Source organism: Chiloscyllium plagiosum, unplaced genomic scaffold (genome assembly GCF_037043375.1).
Source record: "Chiloscyllium plagiosum isolate Xiang-an unplaced genomic scaffold, Cpla_swu_hap1 HiC_scaffold_4, whole genome shotgun sequence".
In the NCBI taxonomy this organism is placed as follows: domain Eukaryota; kingdom Metazoa; phylum Chordata; class Chondrichthyes; order Orectolobiformes; family Hemiscylliidae; genus Chiloscyllium; species Chiloscyllium plagiosum.
In genome coordinates, this window is record NW_028270142.1 from 145,862,308 (window position 1) to 145,885,184 (window position 22,877).

At 42.9% G+C, this 22,877-nt stretch overlaps 1 protein-coding gene across 2 annotated transcripts in view; it reads right to left on the reverse strand.

Annotated features, from left to right (window-relative positions):
* The window catches only part of lama3 (laminin, alpha 3), a 376,808-nt gene extending 354,419 nt beyond the window's left edge, over positions 1-22,389 (reverse strand). For both annotated transcript variants that reach the window (XM_043687604.2, XM_087986754.1), the window contains exons 1-2: positions 22,107-22,389; positions 14,108-14,260 (exon numbers count right to left, since the gene is read on the reverse strand). In XM_043687604.2, coding sequence (XP_043543539.2) covers positions 14,108-14,260; positions 22,107-22,361 — 408 coding nt within the window. In that variant the 5' untranslated portion in view covers positions 22,362-22,389. The remainder of the gene's footprint in view (positions 1-14,107; positions 14,261-22,106) is intronic.
* Between the last annotated feature and the right edge of the window lie 488 nt (positions 22,390-22,877).

The window sequence follows — 22,877 nt, forward strand, 5'->3', positions numbered from 1 at the left end:
AAATGTGATTACATCAATTTAGAATATCTGTTCGGCTTGGTCGAGTGCAACCGAAGGGTCTGTTTCTGTGCTGTACATCTCTATGACTCTATGAATCTTAGTAATTCCTCCTCATCTCCAATTTAAATCTGCTACCCCTTATCCTAAAAAGATGATCTTTCATTCTAGACTGTCCCACATGAGGAAACAGCCTTTCTATGTCAACATTTGTCAATCCCCTTCAGCATCATTTGTGGGCGGCACGGTGGCACAGTGGTCAGCACTGCTGCGTCACAGCGCCAGAGACCCGGGTTCAATTCCCACCTCAGGCGACTGACTGTGTGGAGTTTGCACATTCTCCCCGTGTCTGCGTGGGTTTCCTCCAGGTGCTCCGGTTTCCTCCCACAGTCCAAAGATGTGCAGGTTAGGTGAATTGGCCATGCTAAATTGTCCGTAGTGTGAGGTAAGGGGTAAATGTAGGGGTATGGGTGGGTTGCGCTTCGGCGGGTTGGTGTGGACTTGTTGGGCCGAAGGGCCTGTTTCCACACGGTAAGTAATCTAATCTAATCATGTATGCCTCACTTAGATCTCCTTTCATTTTTCTAAACTCCAAACAGTAGAGGCCTAATCTGCTCAATCTCTCTTCATAACAGAAACCCCTCACTTCTGGAGTCAATCTAGTGAACATCCACTGAACTGCACAGCGCTTATAGTCAGAGAGGTGTACAGCACGAAAACATGCCCTTCTGTCCAACTCGTCCATGCCAATTGCTCAGTACCGCACTGGAATGCCAGCCTTGGTTTTTGTGACCAAACCCTTGAGTAGGATTTGTGATCCAAATGGGAGAGTGTTACCAACTCAGCCACAGCTGACACGTGATGTTATTGAGGGGAGTGCAGACAGGCTTTGCAGCTGAGAGGATACGGACTGCATATATAAAATAACAAAATAAAACTCTTCATTTGCAATTCATGATTTCAATGTTTATTCTAAGAACAACTCTAATCCACTGCCACCTCACTCAACTTCTACATATTTTGCCAAATTATCAGATTGTTTATCTGACGATCAGTGCTGGAGGAGCACTAATCTCTGCCAATTAAACTTGGATATTGTCCAGGTCTTGCTGCAATTGGATGCAGATTGCTTCAATCTGTGGAGATGTAAATGATACTAAACATTGTGCAATTATGAGCAAATATTCCTACATCCATCCTAAAGCTAGAGTAACTAACCTAAAAATGAAGGAGGTGCTTGTGGAATAGTGGTAATGTCCATACCTCTGACACAGGATGCCGAGGCTCAAGACCTACATTACTCCAGAAGTGTGCAATAACATCTCTGAACAGTTGATGAGAAAATAAAATATCTACCCTGAGGATCGAGAGCTCTTTTGGCACAGTGATAGAGTCCTTTGAGTCAGAAGGCCAGGGTTTAGATCCCACCTGCTCCAGAAGCATGTTGCAACACTTCCAAACAAGTTGTCTAACAAATATCTACAGCAACGTCTTTAGATTGAGATGGCTGACTTCCAACAACCATAGCAATTTTCCTTTGCACTACGAATGGCTACAACCAGCAAGAGTTAGCCTCCAATTCCCATTGACTCCAGATTTATCACACTTGGTCAAATGCTGCCTTGAGGTCAAGGACAGCTACCGTCACCTCACCTTGTCAGTTCAGCTCTTTTGGCTGTAACAAGGTCAGGAGCTGAGTGGTGCATGGAGTCCAAGGAGGTCGGGGAAGCGCTAAATGAATATTTTTCATCAGTACTCACACAGGAAAAAGACAATGCTGTTGAGAAGAATACTGAGATATAACCTACTAGAATAGATGGGATTGACGTTTACAAGTAGGAAGTGTTAGCAAATCTGGAAAGCGTAAAAATAGATAAATCCCCCGGGCCGAATGGGATTTATCCTTAGATTCTCTGGGAAGCCAGGGAGGAGATTGCAGAGCCTTTTTGGCTTTGATCTTTATGTTGTCATTGTCTACAGGAATAGTGCTGGAAGACTGGAGGATAGCAAATGTTGTCTCCTTGTTCAAGAAGGTGAGTAGAGACAATCTGGTAATTATAGACAAGTGAGTCTTACTTCGGTTGAGAGTAAAGTGTTGGAAAAGGTTATAAGAGATAGGATTTATAATCATCTTGACAGGAATAGGTTGATTAGGGATAGTCAACACGGTTTTGTGAAGGATAAGTTGTGCCTCACAAACCTTATTCAGTTCTTTGAGAAGGTGACCAAACAGATGGATGAGGGTAAAGCGGTTGATGTGGTGTATATGGATTTCAGCATGGTGTTCGATAAGGTTCCCCACAGTAGGCTATTGTACAAAATACAGAGGAATGGGATTGATGGTGATTTAGCGGTTTGGATCAGAAATTGGCTAGTTGAAAGAAAACAGAGGATGGTGGTTGATGGTAAATGTTTATCCTGGAGCTCAGTTACTAGTGGTGTTCCACAAGGATCTCTTTTGGGGCCACTGTTGTTTGTCACTTTTATAAATGACCTGGATGAGGGCGTAGAAGGATGGGTTAGTAAATTTGCAGATGACACTAAGGTCGGTACAGTTGAAGGATGTTGTAGGTTACAGAGGGACATAGATAAGCTGCAGAGCTGGGCTGAGAGGTGGCAAATAGAGTTTAATGCAGAAAAGTGTGAGGTGATTCACTTTGGAAGGAGCAACAGGAATAAAGAGTACTGGGCTAATGGTAAGATTCTTGGTAGTGTAGATGAGCAGAGAGATCTCGGTGTCCACATACAGAGATCCCTGAAAGTTGCCACCCAGGTTGATAGGGTTGTTAAGAAGGCATACAGTGTGTTCGCTTTTATTAGTAGAGGGATTGAGATTCGGATCAATGAGGTCATGCTGCAGCTGTATAAAACTCTGATGCGGCCGCACTTGGAGTATTGCGTACAGTTCTGGTCAGCGCATTACAGGAAGGATGTGGAAGCTTTGGAGAGGGATTTACTAGGATATTGCCTGGTATGAAGGGAAGTTCTTATGAGGAAAGGCTGGAGGACTTGAGGCTGTTTTTGTGAGAGAGAAGGTTGAGAGGTGACTTAATTGAGACATATCAGATAATCAGAGGTTTAGATAGGGTGGACAGTGAGAGCCTTTTCCGTCGGATGGTGATGGCTAGCACATGGGGGCAAAGCTTTAAATTGAGGGGTGATAGATATAGTACAGATGTCAGAGGTAGTTGCTTTACTCAGAGAGTAGTAAAGGATTGCAGCGAATTGCCTGCAACAGTAATACGCTCGCCAAATATAAGGGCATTTAAATGGATGAAAATAGAATAGTGTGGGATAGATGGGCTTCAGATTCCCAATTCCTCCTCCTCCACCGTATCTGCTCACAACCACCACAGAACACACCAGATGGCCTCCTTCTTTAGAGACCGCAATTTCCCTTCCCACGTGGTTAAAGATGCCCTCCAACACATCTCGTTCACATCCCGCATCACCGCCCTCAGACCCCACCCCTCCAACTGTAACAAGGACAGAACCCCCCTGGTGCTCACCTTCCACCCTACCAACCTTCGCATAAACCAAATCATCCAACGACATTTCCGCCACCTCCAAACGGACCCCACCCCCAGGGATATATTTCCCTCCCCACCCCTTTCCACCTTCCGCAAAGACCGTTCCCTCCGTGACTACCTAGTCAGGTCCACGCCCCCCAACAACCCACCCTCCCGTCCTGGCACCTTCCCCTGCCACTGCAGGAATTGCAAAACCTGCGCCCACACCTCCTCCCTCACCTCCATCCAAGGCCCCAAAGGACCCTTCCACATCCATCAAAGTTTTACCTGCACATCCATCAATATCATTTATTGTACCTGTTGCTCCCAATGCGGTCTCTACATTGGGGAAACTGGACACCTCCTAGCAGAGCATTTTAGGGAACATCTCTGGGACACCCGCACCAATCAACCACACCGCCCTGTGGCCCAACATTTCAACCCCCCCTCCCACTCTGCCAAAGACATGGAAATCCTGGGCCTCCTTCACCGCCACTCCCTCACCACCAGATGCCTGGAGGAAGAACGCCTCATCTTCCACCTCGGAATACTTCAACCCCAGGGCATCAATATGGACTTCACCAGTTTCCTCATTTCCCCTTCCCCCACTTCACCCCAGTTCCAAACTTCCAGCTCAGCACCAGCCTCATGACCTGTCCTACATGTGTATCTTCCTTTCCACCTATCCACTCTACCCACCCCTCTGAACTATCACCTTCATCCCCACCCCCATTCACCCATTGTACTCTTTGCCACCCTCCCCCACCCTCCTCTCTGACCTATCACCTCCATCCCCACTCCACTCATCTATTGTACTCTATGCTACTTTCTCCCCACCCCCACCCCCCTCTCATTTATCTCTCCACTCTGCAGGCACCCTGCCTCTATTCCTGATGAAGGGCTTTTGCCCGAAACATCGATTTTCCTACTCCTCGGATGCTACCTGAACTGCTGTGCTTTTCCAGCACCACTCTAATCCAGAATCTGGTTTCCAGCATCTGCAGTCATTGTTTTTACCTTCAGATTGTTTCCACAGGTCAGCACAACATCAAGGGCCAAAGGGCCTGTACTGCGCTGTAATGTTCTATGTTCTATCGTCCAAATGACAACCAAACTGAGCATCAGTGAGTGGGTTATTATTAAGTAAGTGTTGCTTGACAGCATAATCAATGACCACTTCTAACACTCTGCTGATGATCCATAGGGCAGTAATTGGCTGTCTGGGTTTGTCCTTTTTTTTGTGTGGATAGAATATACCTTCGAGGAGAAAGTGAGGTCTGCAGATGCTGGAGATCAAAGTTGAAACTTTATTGCTGGAACAGCACAGCAGGTCAGGCAGCATCCAGGGAACAGGAGATTCGACGTTTCGGGCACAGGCCCTTCTTCAGGAATTCCTGAAGAAGGGCCTGTGCCCGAAACGTCGAATCTCCTGTTCCCTGGATGCTGCCTGACCTGCTGTGCTGTTCCAGCAATAAAGTTTCAACTAGAATATACCTTGGCAATCTTCCACATTGCTGAGTTGGTACCAGTGTTGTAACTGCTGCTAGGGGTGCAGCTAGTTCTGGAGTACAAGTCTTCACTACTATTACCAGATTGTTGTCAGGGTCCACTGCCCACTGCAGAATGCAATGCTTTCAAACGTTTCTTGATATTACATGGAATGCATCAAATGACTGCAGACTGGCTTCTAGATTGCTGGGGACTTCTAGAGGAGGTCAAGATGGAATTTCTGGCTGGATATGGTTATGAATGTCATCTTTTATACTTGTGTGCAGGACTCCCCCATTTGTGAAACCTCCATCTTTTGTTAGTAATTTACTTGTCCACCACTGTTCACAACTAGATGTGACAAAGCTGCGGAGTCAGATTTTGTTTGTTGATTGCAGTATCACTTAGTTTTTTCTATTGAATGCTGTTGCTATCTGGCATGAGTGTAAGCCCTCTGCTCTAACTTCAGATATCATTTTTAGGTATGCCTGGTGTTTCTCCTGGCATGCCTTTCTGTACTCTACATTGAACCAGGGTTGATCTCCTGGCTTGATGATAATGACAAAGAGAGGGATATGCTGGGTCATGAGGTGACAGATGGTGTTTGAATACATTATTGAATTGTTAAGCCTGTAGGGATTCTTTAAAAAAAATTTGGTCCACCACAGTTAACATGATGGCAGTGCTACATGGCACTATGTTTGCTTGGGGATTAGACTGTGGAATATCATTCCCACACGCCTCTACATCTTTCATTTTCTTCCTTCAAGACACTCCTTAAGCTTAACTCTTCGACCAGGCCAGGTCTGAGTTAATACCTCCTATATAGCTCAGTGTCATGCTTTGTTTTATAATTCTCCTATGATCTATCTTGGTACAATTTATGATGTAAAGTTGCTGTATTAATGTATGCTATTGTTCTTGGTGTTGTTGGATGAATTTTTGATCCAAAATTAAGAGGAACCTAAGAGCTTGTTATAGTTCACAATAGAATTTTGTTAAATCTGGGAACCCGGCGACTGTATGTGTGGAGTTTGCACATTCTCCCTGTGTCTGCCTGGGTTTCCTCCAGATGTTCCGGTTTCTTCCCACAGTCCAAAGATGTGCAGGTTAGGTGAATTGGCCATGCTAAAATGCCCATAGTGGTCAAAGATGTGTAGGTTACGTGCATTAGACAGGGGTAAATATAGGATAATAGGGTAAGGGAATGTCGGTGTGGACTTCTTGGGCAGAAGAGCCTGTTTCCACACTGTAGGGATTCTATGGATTCTATTCATGAACAGTGTCCCCGAACATATCAATGAGTAACGCATGTAGATAAGTACAATTATTTGTTCCTAAAACAAGATTAGGAATGGAGACAGAAAGTATTGTTTTGTATAGTTTGGAGGATTTTTAAAAGAAAACCATTCATTCTGATATTATACAATAATATGTCAACTGAGAGTATGTTGGAAGTCTGAAAAGTTTGTTAGTTTCCAATTTTGCTTCAAAACTATGGGTCAAAGTCACTAATTCAACTATTATATTGAAATTTGATGGTTCACCAAACAGATCAGACCTCTTAGCATGTTTCACTATTTAGTATAATTATTTAGTTATCATAAGGGCTATTCAAAAGGGCTATTCAGCACATCATGTCTAAACCATTTAAAATGGCTTTACAATTAGTCTAACTCAACCTGTTCTTTTTCCAATGCCCTGCAAAATTTTCACCTTTAAATATCAATTGAATTACCTTTTAAACAGCTGAGTATACTTTCTTCAACCTTTCAGATCATGCATTCCTGATCACAGAATCACACAGTACAGAAGACGTCCTTCGGCCCATTTAATCTGCACTGAACAATTCTGCTCTAAACCTACACTAGTAATTTTTCCGCATGTTCCACCAACAATCATATCAACTCCCTGTGTAAAGAAAGGATTCTCTTTATCATTCCTATTCTTTTGCTAATTACCTTAATTCTGTGTCCACCAGGGCTAAAACAATTTTTTTAAGGGATTGTTTGTTGGGATTTTCTTGAGGCTATTTTTTGCCTATTGCAGGTGATTTTTGGTTTGCAAGGGCTCTATGTCAAATTTCAGGTGAAATGTTCAAGATAAAAACCTTTCTTAGTTCCTTAATATTTCCTGTAAATTGTAGATTCTGAATACAATTCACAATTCAGAACAATAAACAAAGATCCAATTCATCTCAAATTCCACATAGTTGGTGCAAAAAACAAAAACACAGGGCGATATAGAAAATGCAAAGGTTATAAATCTGCAGAGACAGTTTAACGTAAGGAAGGAGATACAATGAAATGTAATCACTGATTACTATTGTAAGTCAATTCAATTGAACTTCATTGTCAGCCACTTCTCCAGGACTCCCAATGCCTCCAATTAGGTGAGCAAAAATCACTCACTCATTCACTCACTCACCAGTGCCTGCAACTCCCAGAGCACAAGGCTAAAGCATTTAGAACAACCTTTAACGAGAAGTACCTGGTTGATGATCCAATTCGGCACAGCATCACAGATACCACTCTTCAGCCAATTCGATTTACTCCACATGATAACAAGAGATGGTTGCAGGCTACAGATACTGCAAAGGTTATGGGCCCTGACAATATTTTGATAATAGTACTGAAGACTTATGCTCCAGTACTTGCCACTGCCGTGGCCAAGCTGTTCCAGTCCAGTTACAACACTTGCATCGACCTGACAATGTGGAAAATATCCTAAGTATGTCTTGTAGAAAAAAAACACCATCAGTCTATTCTCAACTATCAGTAAAGTGATGGAAGGTATCATCAACAGTATATCAAGCAGCACCTACTCAGTGATGCCCAGTTTAGATTCTGCCAGAAAAAGACTGAAAAAAAAACACAGATACTGTAAATCAGAAACAAAAACAGAAACTGATGGAAGAGCTCGTCAGGTTTGGCAGCATCTGTGGAAAGAAATCAGAGATGACGTTTCGGGCTGATTGACCCTTCCTTAGAATAAGTAACATTTGAGTTCTGAGAAAGGGTCACTTGACCTGAAAAGTTAATTTGATTTCTCTCCACAGATGCTGCCAGATCTGTTCAGCTCTTCCAGCAATTGCTGTTTGTGTCTTGGGTTCTGCCAGGTCCACTCAATTCCTGACTTCATTACAGCCTTGGTTCAAACATGGACAAAGAGTGGAATTCAAAAGGTGAGCTGAGAGTGACAGCCCTTGACATCAAAGCCGCATTTGATCAAATGGCATCAAGAGGCCCTAGCAAAACTGGAATCAATAGGAATCAGGTGAAAAACTCTTCACTGGTTACAGTCATTGAGAGACAGTGAGAGCTGCAGATGCTGGAGATCAGAGCTGAAAATGTGTTGCTGGACCTGCTGCGCTTTTCCAGCACTGGTTACAGTCATGCCTGGTACAAAGGAGGATGGCCATGCTTGTTGGAAGTCTCTCATCTCAGCTCCAGGACATCCCTGCAGGATAGTGTTCAAAGCTGAACATGTTCAGTTTCTTCACCAGTGACCTTCCCTCCATCATAAACTCAGAAATGGGGATGTTCACATTACTTATGACTCCTCAGACACTGAAGCAGTCCATGTGCAAATGCAACAAGACCTGTACAATATCCAAATTTGGGCTGAAAAGTGGCAAGTAACATTTCCACCACATAAATACCAGATAATGGCCACCTCCAAAAATAGTAAGTCTAACCACTGCTCCTTGACATTCAATGGCATTGCTATCACTGAATCCGCCACTACTAATATCCTGGGAGTTACCATTTACCAGAAACTGAACTGTACACAGTAGCTACAACAGCAGGTCAGAGGCTAGGAATACTGTGGCGAGTAACTCACCTCCTGACTTCCCAAAGCCTGTCCATCATCTACAAGGCATAAGTCAGGAGTGTGGTGGAATATTCCCCACTTGTCTTAATGGGTGCAGTCTAACACTCAAGAAACTTGACACCATCCAAGACAAAGCAGCCGACCTAATTGGTGCTACACCCACAAATATCCAGTCCTCCATCGCCAACACACAGCAGCAGAAGTGTATACTGTGTCACAGATTCTTAGACAGAACATTTCAAATCCACGACTTCCATCTAGAAGGACAAGCACACAAGACAACCTTGGATGAGAAGGTTAGGATGAATCCAAAGAGGTTCTTTAAACATATGAGAGGAAAATAAATAATGAGAGAGTGAATAGGACCCCTTAAGGATCAAAATGGGCATGTATGTATAGAACTGCAGGAGATGGGTGAGGTCCTCAATAAATATTTCTCCTCTGTGTTTACTGTGAGGGACCTTGGAGTTCAGGTGCATGGTTCTCTGAAAGTAGAGTCACAGGTAGACAGGGCAGTGAAGAAGGCTTTTGGCACACTGACCTTCATCAGTCCAGGCATTGAGTATAGGAGTTGGGATGTTATGTTCCAGTTGTACAGCATGTTGGTGAGGCTGTACATGGAGTACTGTTTTGGTTACCTTGCTATAGGAAGAATGTTATTAAACTGGAAAGAGTGCAGAAGAAATTTACAAGGATGTTACCAAGGTTCAACGGTCTGAGTTATAGGGAGAAGTTGGACAAGCTAGGACTTTTTATTTAGAGCACAGGAGATTGATGGGGGACCTTTGCAGAGTTATATAAAATCATGAGAGGCACGGATAGGGTGAATGCACGCAATCTTTTTCCCAGGGTTGGGGAATCAAGGACTAGAGGGCATCAGTTTAAGGTTACAGAGGAAAGAATAAAAAGGAAACTGATGGGCAGCTTTTTTACACAGAGGGTGGTACACATGTGGAATGTTTGAGGTAGGTACATTGACAACATTTAAAGGGCATTTGGACACATATATAGATAGGAAAGGTTTAGAAGGATATAGGCCAAGTGCAGGGAAATGGGGTTAACGTTGATGGACATTTTGATCGGCATGGACTAGTCTGGGCCAAAGGGCCTGTCTCCATTCTGTAGGACTCTATGACTCTATGAAATACACAGTAACACCACCACCTGCAAGTTCTCCCCAAGCTACTCACCATTCAGACTTGGAAATATATCGCCAATTCTTCAGTGTTGCCTGGTAAAAATCCTGGAACTCCTTCCCTAAGGGCATTGTGGGTCTATTACACCACGTGGACTGCAGTGGTTCAAGAAAGCAGCTCACCATAACCTTCTCAAGGGCAACTAGGGACAGGCAATAAATGCTAGCCCAACTAACAATGTACACATCCCATGAATAAATAAAAGAAAGCATGCGCCAATTAAATCCAGATCCAGGCACAGTTATAAACTGATGTCCCAAAACCTGGAACCAAGGTCTAGTGAGCTTCTGAGGCCAGGAGACAAACATTGGCTAGAAATAGCAGAGATTCTTTGATGGTTTCTCCCTGACAGGCAGTGGCCCCAGCAGGTGGTATCTGCTCAAATCAGCCTCTTGTTCGCTATTGGTCACATCCACTGTCTATCTGCAAATGTCACCAGGTTTAGCAGGATGAGGACAGAGCCTTCACCACTGGTATCCTGAAATTGGTCAGCAATGTAATCCAGGTCAACAAAAACACATGTGTTAACCTCACAGCAACACGGGATAAACAAGCTGCTGTGAGAACTCACCATGGCCTAGAATGGGATTCTAACTGCACAAAATCCAGGCTGCTGCTACCAAGAAAACTGGAAACCCACAATAGTACAGAAAGAAAAGACCAGCTAGGAAGGTACATGTGTCTGAGGGACAAGAGAAACATCCCGAGAGAGACAGATTCTATGATTCAGGAGAAGCTCCTCAGATTCTGCCTTTTGCACATGTTGCTTCTCTAGCAAAGTGCACGGAGGAAACCGTTCTTGAGTTTTGTAAACCCATCATTAGAGTTTTCAAGGCTAGCTTTGAGAAGGTTTGTAGCTCAGTTTGAAGTTCTGGATGTAGGTTTGCTCGCTGAGCTAGAACGCTCGTTTTCAGACATTTCATCACCATACTAGGTAACATCATCAGTGAGCCTCCGGATGAAGCACTGGTGGTGTAGCCCGCTTACTATTTATATATTTGGGTTTCCTTGAGTTGGTGATGTCATTTCCTGTGGTGACACTATTTCCTATGGTGATGTCATTTACTGTTCTTTTTCTCAGGTGTAGTAAATAGGATCCAAGTCAATGTGTTTGTTGATAGAGTTCCGGTTGGAATGCCATGCTTCTAGGAATTCTCGTGCATGTCTCTGTATGGCTTGTCCTAGAATGGATGTGTTGTCTGGTTGAAGTGGTGTCCTTCCTCATCCATATGTAAGGATACTAGTGAGAGAGGGTCATGTCTTTTCATGGCGAGCTAATGTTCATGTATCCTGGTGGCTAGTTTTCTGCCTGTTTGTCCAATGTAGTGTTTGTTACAATTCTTGCAAGGTATTTTGTAATTTACATCAGTTTTGCTTATTGTCAGTATAGGTCTTTCAAGTTCATTAGCTGCTGTTTTAGTGTGTTGGTGGGTTTGCAGGCTACCATGATGCCAAGGAGTCTGAGTAGTCTGGCAGTCATTTCCAAGATGTCTTTGATGTAGGGGAGAATGGCTAAGGTTTCTGGATTTGTTTTGTCGGTTTGTTTGGGTTCGTTGCTGAGAAATCTGCGGACTATGTTCTTTTTGAATACACTGTATAGGTGATTTTCCTCTGTTCTGCGTAACTCCTCTGTGCTGCAGTGTGTGGTGGCTCATTGGAAAAATGTTCTAATGCAGCTTCATTTGTGGATGTTGGGACGATTGCTTCTGTAGTTGAATATTTGGTCTGTATGTGTTGTTTTCCTGTAGATGCTGGTTTGAAGTTCCCCATTGGCTGTTCGCTCTACTGCGACATCGAGGAATGGCAGTTTGTTGTTGTTTTCTTCCTCTTTAGTGAATTTTATGCCAGTAAGGGTATTATTGATGGTCTTGAATGTTTCTTCTAATTTGTTTCACTTAGTGATGTCAAAGGTGTCATCCACGTAGCAGACCCAAAGTTTGGGTTGGATGGTTGACAGAGCTGTTTGTTCAAGTCTCTGCATTACTGCCTCTGCTAAGAACCCTAATATCAGAGATCCCACGGGTGTTCCATTGGTTTGTCTGTGGGTTTTGTTGTTGAAGGTGAAATGGGTGGTCAGGCATAGGTCCACTAGCTTGACGACATCGTCCTTGCTGATGAAGTTGGTGATGTTTGATGTATGTGTCTTTGGTTCTTCCAATAGTGTAGTCAGTGTTTCCTTGGCCAGGTTGATGTTGATTGATGTGAACAGGGATGTTACATCAACGGAGGCCATTATTTCATCCTCTTCTATCTTGGTATCTTTGACGGTCTTCAGGAATTCTTGGGTGGAGTGGATGGAGTTACGTGAGTCTTCTCCTAAGTATTTTTGTCTTTGGTGTAGCTCCTTGGCCATTCTGTCAGTTGGTGTTCCAGGTAGTGAGACTATAGGTCTGAGGGGGGGACTCCTGGTTTGTGAATTTTGGGTAATCCGTAGAAGTGTGGTGTGTTGGATCTGTCTGGTATCATCTTTGGAACGTTGGTCTTATTTATTTCTCCAGATTTCTGAAGTTTTTTGAGTAGGGCCGTGATTCGGTTCTCTCGTTGTGGGGTCGGGTCTATTGCCACTTGCTGGTAAGTGTTGGCATCTGCAAGCAATGTGTTCACTTTCTCAATGTAGTCTCTTTGATTTAAAATGACTGTCAAGTGTCCTTTTTCTGCAGGTAGGATAACAATGTTTTTATCTTTTTTTTAGTTTTCTCGTGCTTTCCTTTATTGTGAATTGAGTGTGTTTCCTTCCTTTTTCCTGCTTAATGTTGATATGACTGTCTGTCTGATGGTTTGCTGGGTTTCTTCTGTGAGTTTGTTGTCTCTCAGTGTTGTTTCTAATGCTGCTGAGAAATCTTTCTTGTCCGTGTCCTGATGTTGTAATTTAATCCTCCTACTAAGACAGCTTTTTCAGTGTCTGTTGAGGGTTGGTCTGGTAAGTTTTTTAGGCAAAAGTGAGGACTGCCAATGCTGGAAACCAGAGTCTAGATTAGAGTGGTGCTAGAAAAGCACAGCAGGTCAGGCAGCATCTAAGGAGCAGGAAAATTGAAGTTTCGGAATCCCACCGCTGCCATTCGTGTGAGTCGCAGGTTGCACTTCAGTGTGTTAAGTGTTGCTGCATTTAGTCTGATAAGTTTTTTATCCATGCAAGCCCCACCCCATACGTTTTGCCCGCAGGTTGGAGGTGAGCAGTAATGTGGCTGGAAAACCAGTGGAAGAATTTTTACAGTTCCCCACTCCGCACCCCCCACACCCCTCCCCCTGCCAACCAATATTGTTGACCAATCCTTGCAATGTTATTTTCTCACTTGCTGGAACATTGTTGAATAAATCAATTCAATCCAAACGTTTTCTTTTAAAATAGTAGTGGATCAGCAGAGAAGACTTTTAGGTTTTAATGAGTAACATGTGAATGGGTTGAAAAAACAATTGCCAGTTCAGCAAATCATTGTTGTTGCAGAATCTTACAGCACAGGAGGCAGCCAGTTGGCCCATCAAGCCTGTGCCAACTCTTTGATAGATTTATCCAATTAGTCTACTCCTCCCTACTCTTTCCTATGGGCCTTGTTCCCTTGACTTCAGACCAACAATAGTGCTGTTCACTCTTAACTGCCTTCTAGGAAATTAGGGTTGGGCAATATATGCTGGCCTGGTAAGTGATGCTCATATCCTATGAATGAGCTAAAAATTAGTTCTAATTCCCTTTTAAAGTTACAACTGAATCTAGTTCTACTACCCTTTCATACCAAATCATAACAACTTATTTGTCAATCGTTTTAAATCTGTGTCATCTCATTACAACCATCCTATCACTGGAAACAACTTCTCTTTATTTACTCAATAAAGAGCTCTTCTATCTTGAATACCTCAACTAAGTCCGCCTTTAAACTTCTATATTATGTGAAAAATCTAGTTCTCGAAGTTACTCCATGTAACAAAACTCCACATCCCTAGCACCATTCATGTGCATGCCCTCCAGGCCTTGGCAAACTTCCAAAAGACTTATACCCAGATATAATCATACTCAAAAATGTCGGCTTTGCAGTAACAGATGCATCAAGCAAATTGAATAGACATCTCCAGAAATCATTGACCAACCTGACCGAAATCCAGAGTGACATTGACTTGGTTGTAGTGCAGTCCACGTGAAAGGGGCGGACTTTGCCACCAGCGCTCAGTACCATCGATGGCATTGGTGATTGCATGAGCTTTGTATGCATCATCAGATAGACAGTGATCACAGAATTGCCCCTAAAGAAAAGAAATGAAGGATTAAAAAAAAAGTTAAAATTAAGATCTTGAATGAAATCTGAAAAACCTTTGTAGCTTTAATCAGCATCATCAAATTCAAATATTGTTTTAAGTATTATATTTAAAGATAATGAACAGTGACACAAGAGGTATATATTTTACCTCATTACCTTCTTCCTTGTGAGATTTCCTCATTTTTTCCTGAACTTTATTGACATGAATTTCGATTGCTTGTTGCCATATTTGGAAGGAGCCATTCAGCATGTCATGCCTGTGAGAGCATTCTGCAAGGGCACTTACCTAAACCCACACTTTCCCATAGCCCTAACAAATGCTTCCTCTTCAGATAATCATCCAAGTCTCTTTTGAAAGTCAGGATACACCTTGCCTCACCACAGCCTTAGGCAGTGCATTTCAGATCCTAACCACTCAATTTGTAAAAACAACTTCCTCATATTGACATTGCTCATTTAGCTGATTAATTTAAATTGATTTCATGTGGTTCTCAATCTTTCCGCAAAGAAAGGCTTCTCCTTTACCCCTCCAAGGAGACTAGATCCAACTTCTTCAACCTGTGCACATGACTAAACTTTCTCATCCCTGGAACCATTCCAGCTATTTAACATGATGAGGAGTGATAATTATACAAAATGGCATTTCTAATCCTGCCTGAGAGTTGCTGGTTAATCTGAGAGGCTGACATACAGTAGGTATACTGTTCTGGCTGTAACAGCAGTAGCTTTGGCCAAGTCTGAGAGTGCAACAAGTCCCCAGATTCCAAATCTGAGAGTCTGGGATCATGGTACTGTGGAGGAGAGAGATGAGGTCCAGAGAAGCATGTGGGTTGAGTTTGGCAGAAAAGAGGTTAGGTGCCTTGATAGAGAGGTAAAGGTCAGGGAGGAAGAGAGCACCTAAAGTTGGGGAGACCAATATGATCGAAGTTGGAAGGTGGACACTTAAAGAAAGTGAGCTCCATTTTCTGCCTGAGGTCTGAGTAGGATGATTGACCTATTAGACAGCTCACCATTCTAAAAAGTCACCAACAGCCTTAAAATTCATGCCAGGTGTGAAGTGGTTGACCATATAATGATTGATCGCAAGAACCTCAATTCGGTTAGGCAGAAAGCTGCCCTAGGCCTCTCCTCTCCCATATAAAAACGTAAACAGTTGAGTGAAAAAGCATTAGGGGATTTTACAGACACTTCACCTGCAACCAAGCAGTGAAGGATCATAAAATTTTACCCATAATATTCAGTTGAGGCCAAATCATTGTTTTGTAAAAGTTTGTCATAATTTCTTTACTGTTGCACTCTGATCCTCTATTTATCAAGCCAAGGATGCTGTACGCTTTATTAAGTGTGTTGTTAATCTGCACTACAACCTTGAATAACCTAAAGGTCCCTCTGCTCCTACACCATTTTGTGAAGAGCGCCATTTACTTTATATTGTCCTTCATCACTCTTCCTGCCAAGATGAATAATTGTAAGTTTCCTTATAGGATTGTGAAGAAAATTTTTGATACAGGTTTGCCTTCATTGCTCAGTCATGATGTGGAGGTGCTGGTGTTGAACGACATGATACTAGGTTGCAGTCCAACAGTTTTATTTGAAAGTACAAGGTTTTGGAGCATTGTTCCTTCGACAGATAGCTAATGGGGCAGGATACATAAGACACAGAATTTATAAATAAATGATCAAAGTGTCATATAACTAATGTGATGTATTAGAAAAATCTAAATGGCTGTTCAGTCTTTAATTACTTAGAATGGAGATGCATTGGAGCCACCTGTAGTGAGACATGAACCCAAGATCCTGATTGAGGCCATCCTCATGGGTACTGAACTTGGCTATCAGCCTTTGCTCAGCGATTCTGCATTGTTGTACAACCCAAAGTCCACATTGAAGGACATTCACCCGAAGATCCGAGGCCAAACAACCCTAACCCCTGAAGTGTTCCCCCACTGGGAGGGGACATCCCTGTCTGGCGATTGTTGCACAGTGTCCATTCATCCATTGTCATAGCGTCTACATGATTTCGCCAATATACCATGCAGCCTTGTCTGCAGCATATGAGATCAATAACATTGACCATGTCACGAGCATACCTGCCATGCACGTGGTGGGTGGTACCCCATGTGTAACGGTAGTATCCATGATGACACTGACACGTCTTGCAGAGGTTGCCGGTGCAGGATAGTGTGGTGTTGCGGTTGATGTTGTCCTGAAGGCTGGGTAGTTTGCTATTTTGTTCAAACAGCACACAATCTGTAGGCAGTCAGTCAATGTAACATTTTATAAATTACAACTTTGAAAAGAAACCCAGTCTGACTCCAGGTTGGGATACAGACAGACCGACCCTAATATCACACCTTTAATGCATTGTCTGGGCAAACATGTCACCTTTTTTTATATACTTAAGTTATCTTGGGACTGTGACTTGAAAGAAATTCTGCGATTTACATATTAATCAATCGAAACCTGCATCCCCATTCTAAGTGATTAAAGACAACAGCAATCTAGGTTTGTGGAATACATGGCGTTAGTTGTATGACACTTTGATCTTTTACTTATAAATACTGTGTCCTATGATCCTGCCCCACTAGCTACCTGACAAAGGTGCAGTGCTCCAAAAGCTTGTACTTTCAAATAAACCTGGTGGACTATAATGTGACATTGTGTCATTTTTAACTTCTCTGATCAGACTATTAAAACTGCTGGAAAAGCTCAGCAGATCTGGCAGCATCTGTGGAGAAAAATCAGAGTTAACGTTTTGGGTCGAGTGACCCTTCCTCGGAACTTCAGTATAGGAGTTGGGACGTCATGTTGTAGCTGTACAGGACATTGATGAGGCCATAATTAGAATACTGCATACAATTCTGGTTGCCCCTCTATAGGAAGGATGTTGTGAAACTTGAGAAGGTGCAGAAAAGATTTACAAGGATGTTACCGGGACTGGAGAGTTTGAGTTATAGGGAGAGGCTAATTAGGCTGGGTATCCTAAAGTAAACCAACTATTCAGCGAACTGAGCTAACAGACTCTCTCTGCAATTAAAAAGCCTCTCATGCCAGTTTATTTCCCCATATCAGTTGCTGCAAGTTGTCACTTTTAAGTAATAAGTCGGTGACTTCTCTAAATGTGAACAAGTTATCCTGTATTTCCTGCAAACATGAAAGTATCTGGAAAAGGCAGATCAAGAAGCAACATTCTGAATGCAAAAGGATCATCTTAGCAAATATTGTGGACAGGGATCTTTGAACTGCCCTTCCCACTCTCCATTCACACATTTCTCTCATTTTTTTTGTGTAGATCTGTATGTATGTTTGTGGGGTCTTCCGTAAGTGGATTAGAATTTTGGCTGGTTAAAAACTGCTTGCCTGCAGTGAGAATCTATTTATTTGGCATATGTAGCCATTCTTGTCAGGGTCAGAAACCTTTTCTATCAACATTGGTCTGAAAGACAGCTAAACTGTGGAGTTCTGTACTCTTAAAAAATTCTTTAACTGATGTGATAACTCTGTGAATAGTGAGGTGTGATTTCCGGTGCATTTCCCCAGCGAAGGGTGACAATGTTGACAATATCCGTTAGATGTCACAGTGTGCACATGTGAAAGCAAATGCTCAGATTATGCAAAATAAAAAACAATATTTTATATCTGAAGATTCAGGTTCACAATTGTTCACCTTAACAACATTGAACACAGGAAAAGAACATTCCTTCAGCATGTTAACATATCTGCAGAGTTTCCTAAAATAAAGCTAATGGATTATTTTGAAGTGACACCATGAAGGTAAATGCTTCTGAAAAGGCAGCTACTGAAAACAATTGAAGTTATTGGTTATATTTTAATCTGTTTGTTTTTGACTATTAATATACTGACAACTTAATTGTACAGTAATTTCCCAGGGATGCATCTGCACTCAAGCAATTGAGATACAATAGGCAGAATTCTTCCCACCATAAATCAAGTCTCAGTGGCTGAAAGCCAGAGACACCCTCTCAGTGATGGGTGGCAGGGCAGGAACAGGGCACTTTAGCCAATAAAAAGAATACTACTGACATTGGGAAACCACACCCAAGGAGCAGCCGTTTGGCAGTGCCACGACTAACGGTAACTACTGTTGAGGCTGCAGCATGAGGATGCCAGGGCATGGGTGATGGCTGCAGAAAGCTGGGGGTGAAGGGTGTGGTGCTGGAAAAGCACAGCCGGTCAGGCAGCAACCGAGGTGCAGGAGAATTGACGTTTTGAGCATAAGCTCTTCATCAGGATTGAGGAGAGTGGCCCAATGGAGCTGAGAGATAAATAGGAGGGGGTTGGGGCTGGGGGGAAGGTAGCTGGAAATGCAATAGATGGATAAAGGTGGGGGTGAAGATGATAAGTCGGAAAGGAGGGTGGTGCAGATAGGTGGGAAGGGAAATTGACAGGTAGGACAGTTCAAGAGGGTGGTGCCGAGTTAAAGGGTTGGATTTGGGATATGGTGGGGGGAGGGTAAATGAGGAAACTGGTGAAATCCACATTGACCGTGTGTGGTTGGAGGGTCTGAAGGGAGAAGATGAGGTGTTCTTCTTCCAGGCATCAGGTGGTTAGGGTTTGGTGATGGAGGAGGCCAAGGGCTTGCATGTCCTTGGCGAAGTGGGAGGGGGAGTTAAAGTGTTCAGCCACGGGGCAGTGGGGTTGTTTCGTGCGCGTGTCCCAGTGATGTTCTTTGAAATGTTCCACAAATTAGTGTTCAGTCTCCCCAGTGTGGAGGCGATCACATCGAGAACAACTGATATAGTAGATGACATGTGTGGAAGTACAAGTAAATCTCTGTTGGATGTGGAAGGATCCTTTGGGGCCTTGGACAGAGGTGAAGGGTGTGGTGTGGGTGTAGGTAAGGGAAGTGGTAAGGGAAGTTTCTGGCAGTGGAGGGTGGGTTGGTGGGGGGTGTGAACCTAACAAGGGAGTCGCAGAGGGAATGGTCTCTGCAGAATGCAAATAACAGTGGTGTGGGAAATATATTCCTGATGGTGGGTCTGTTCGTAGGTGGCGGTAATGGCGGAGGATGATGCATTGTATCCAGAGGTTGGTGGGGTGGAAGGTGAGGATCAGGGGGATTCTATCCCAACTGCTGCCACGACATGGACCACCTCAACCTGAGCCACCTATGATAGCTATTTCTTCACTTCCCTGAAATCTATAGCTTGGCTATTCAATTATTTCCATGGCTGACTCTTGTTTTAAGAGTTGATGCAAAGGTGCCAGGATGGAGAAACATCTACCTGGGAGAAACATCTAAGGACTATGCAAGTTCTCTAAGTGCTCTTTATTTGTCTTTCATGATATTAGCACATGCTGGGCCCAGCACAAGACTCTGCGATATCAGCAGCAAATGCATTAGCGAAGTGTATCCATAGCGGCCTCATGTTGGAGGCAGAGTTTGGGCCGGTGCAGTACCTGATGGCATCAGTGGGGTCTGCATTAGTGAGGTCCATAGTGGTGAGGGTGTTGGTGGCGTAGAGATGGCACCAAAGACTGGTGACTTTCATTCCAGCGGCCCCATTGCGGCTTATGATCTTATAGACTTGTGCCTGGCCACTAGGCCCTTGGCAGAGGACTTAACAAGGAGTGTAAAACTGAACATTTTTCTTTATTCCTCTGTCTTTATAGGCTATTTAGTCCCTCATGCCTGTCCCGCCTTTCAATGAAATCATGGCTGACCTAAGGCCTAACTCCACATGGGACGCCTTTGGTCCATATCCGTTCCTATTATCAATTAACAAAAAGTTATCTATCTCAGATTTAAAATTAACAAATGATTTAACATCAACTGAAACAAAAAAAACAGAAATTGCTGGAAAATCTCAACAGGTCTAACAGTATCTGTAGAGAGAAATCAGAGTTAATGTTTTGGGTCATGTGACCCATCATCAGAACATGACCTGAAACTTAAACTATGATTTCTCTCCACAGATGCTGAGCTTTTCCAGCAATTACTGTTTTGTTTCTGATTTACAGCATCTGCAATTATTTCATTTTTTATTTAGCATCAACCGATGTTGGTGGAAGAGAGTTTCAAACATCTGCCAGCTTTTGTGTGTAGATGTATTTCCCAATATTTCTCTGAATGGTCTGGCTCTGTTTTTAGACTATGCCTCCAAGTTCTAGAATTCTAACCCAGTAGAAATAGTTTATCTTCAACTACCTGATCTCTTCTTGTTAAACTCTTGAAGATTCAAACCAATTATGTAATCAATCATGCGAGTGATGCCTATTCCCATTGTTTGATATATTCTAAGACCAATGGTCCCAAATGTTCCAACACTCCAAGGCCAAGAAACAGTTGGTTTGGGGGCAACATGACACACATGAAGAAATGCTAGATAACTGAAATTCTAACATGGTCTCTCACTTTGTTTCATAGATGAAAGCAATGCATGCCAGCAAGAAGCATGGAGAGAAGCTTCATGTTTTAAAGTACACTTGTATCAATGGGAAAAGGAGCTGTCTGTCTTAAATTTAGTTGAAAACTTAGTTACGAAAAGGTAGGTTAAATAGAAAATGCTGGAACTGCATTTCAAGCCAGTCAACAGGTTAACATTTTAGGGCATGAAGATCAGGGAAGTATGATGAACTACACCAACCCAAACATAATAATAAAACTATGTCAAGCCAATGCTGAAAATCTGCAACAAAGTGCTGGAGAAACTCAGCAGGTCTGGCAGCATCTGTGGAGAGAGAAACAGAATTAACATTTTGAGTCTTTCGGTATGACTCTTCTGGAGAACAGAGTATTACTCTGAAGAAGTTCTTCAATTCTGAAGAAGTCATACCAGATTCAGAATGTTAATTCTATTTCTCTCTCCAAAGAAACTACCAAACCTACTGAGTTTCTCCAGCACTTTGTTTTTCTTCCAAATAACCTGGTTTTCTTTCTGCTGATAGCCTTTTTTGTTTGGGAGGCATTTCTGATTTGGGAGGCAGTGCCCTAGTAGTATACTCGTGGGACTCTTAATCCAGAGACAAAGGTAATGTCCTGGGGACCTGGGTGCAAATCCCATCATGGCAGATGATGGAATCTGAATTCAATAAAAATCTGCATTTGAGAGTCTAACGATGATCCTGAATCTAAGCCAATTGTAATGAAAAACCCATCTGATTCGCTAATGTCCTTCAGAGAATGAAGCTGTCACCCTTACCCGGTCTTGCTAGCATGTGACTCCAAACCCACAGCAATGCGGTTGGTTCTTAACTGCCCTCTGGGCAATAATTGCTGGCCCAGCCAGCCATGCCCTCATTTCCATGAATTCATAAAACAATTAGAGTTCAGTTTTTATTTTCCACTTTCAGACAGATTATGGTTGTTTTCATTTGAAATGTTACTTCAGCCAGGCTGATATTCGGTCCAGTTAACCCGTTCTCTGTGGCTACAATGGGGAATGTGACCGGTTTCTGCGTGTAACTGGGTACGGCTGTTAGGATTGAGTTGTCGTGATCACCTAGGTTTGAAACGAAGTGTAACCCTGTACATTTTCCTGTGCTCCATTCACAGCAACAGCTAGATCCTGGACTCTTGGTTTAACCCGAGTTGGCCCTTTTACTTTACGGTTTTAATTTACCAAACCATGAAATATCTCCAAATGTAATACACTTTTCTAAGTTTTTTTAATGCTCGCAAACTTAATGGTTGAATCGTTGAGCGCAGACACTATTCTGCCCATCGCGCTGAAAGCTGTCCAATTAACACATAGTGCAGAAGTATCCCCTGATTATTTGGTGGAATCTGTCCAGATTCTCAGTCTTCTGATGGTTTGGAAAGCGGAATGCTTCCCCGCACTCCAATTCTCAGTTAGCAGCGTGCTCTGTACCTGAATCGTCTGACTGGAGACTCCGGCAGCTGGTCCTCCCACTAGTTTACAGTAGAGGTCCAGTCTCGGCCTGCCCGATCCGTCCTCTCCGCAAGTGGCCGTAGCCGCAATCTTAGACCCTTGCGCGATGTTCAAGTAGGGCGGGTGCAGGCTGAAGCCGTTGAGTTTGTCTGGTGCCTCTCGGCTGAGGACGAGCTGTCCAAAGTGTAGCAGGACAGCACCGAGCAGCAACCTTCCCCTCGGCCCCCTCGCCATGTTTCACAGTCACAGAGCTCTCTCTCACTCTCTCTCTTAACACTGGAGCTCTGCTCCTTGTCTACAACCCAATGACACACACCCCGTATCTACCCAGGAACTGGGACTAAGGAAATCCTGACTACACAAATTACGAATAATCATTGTTCCAATTTCTATATTTAGATTTTTTTTAAAAAAAAAGAACTAATTGGCCAGTTTTTACATCTTAAAATGAATACACATTCAACATTCTCACGGATTGTCCTAGAAAAGAAATGTATGATAATTGGATGTAATGAGATTATTACATGTAAGCGCGTTTTTTCCCTGATGAATAAATAAACCTGCTTTTGCAATGTTGTATGATAAATGTGACAATATGACATTAGCAATAACAGTAATAATTCATAAAAGATATTAAACTCTTCCTGTGAAGTTTATTTGTGTAAATTCCATGCCGTCTGATGGTTTTCTCATGGTAACCGTTTTGAACAGAAAATTACAAATAAAAATGTGATGAAAATAGAGTGGAGC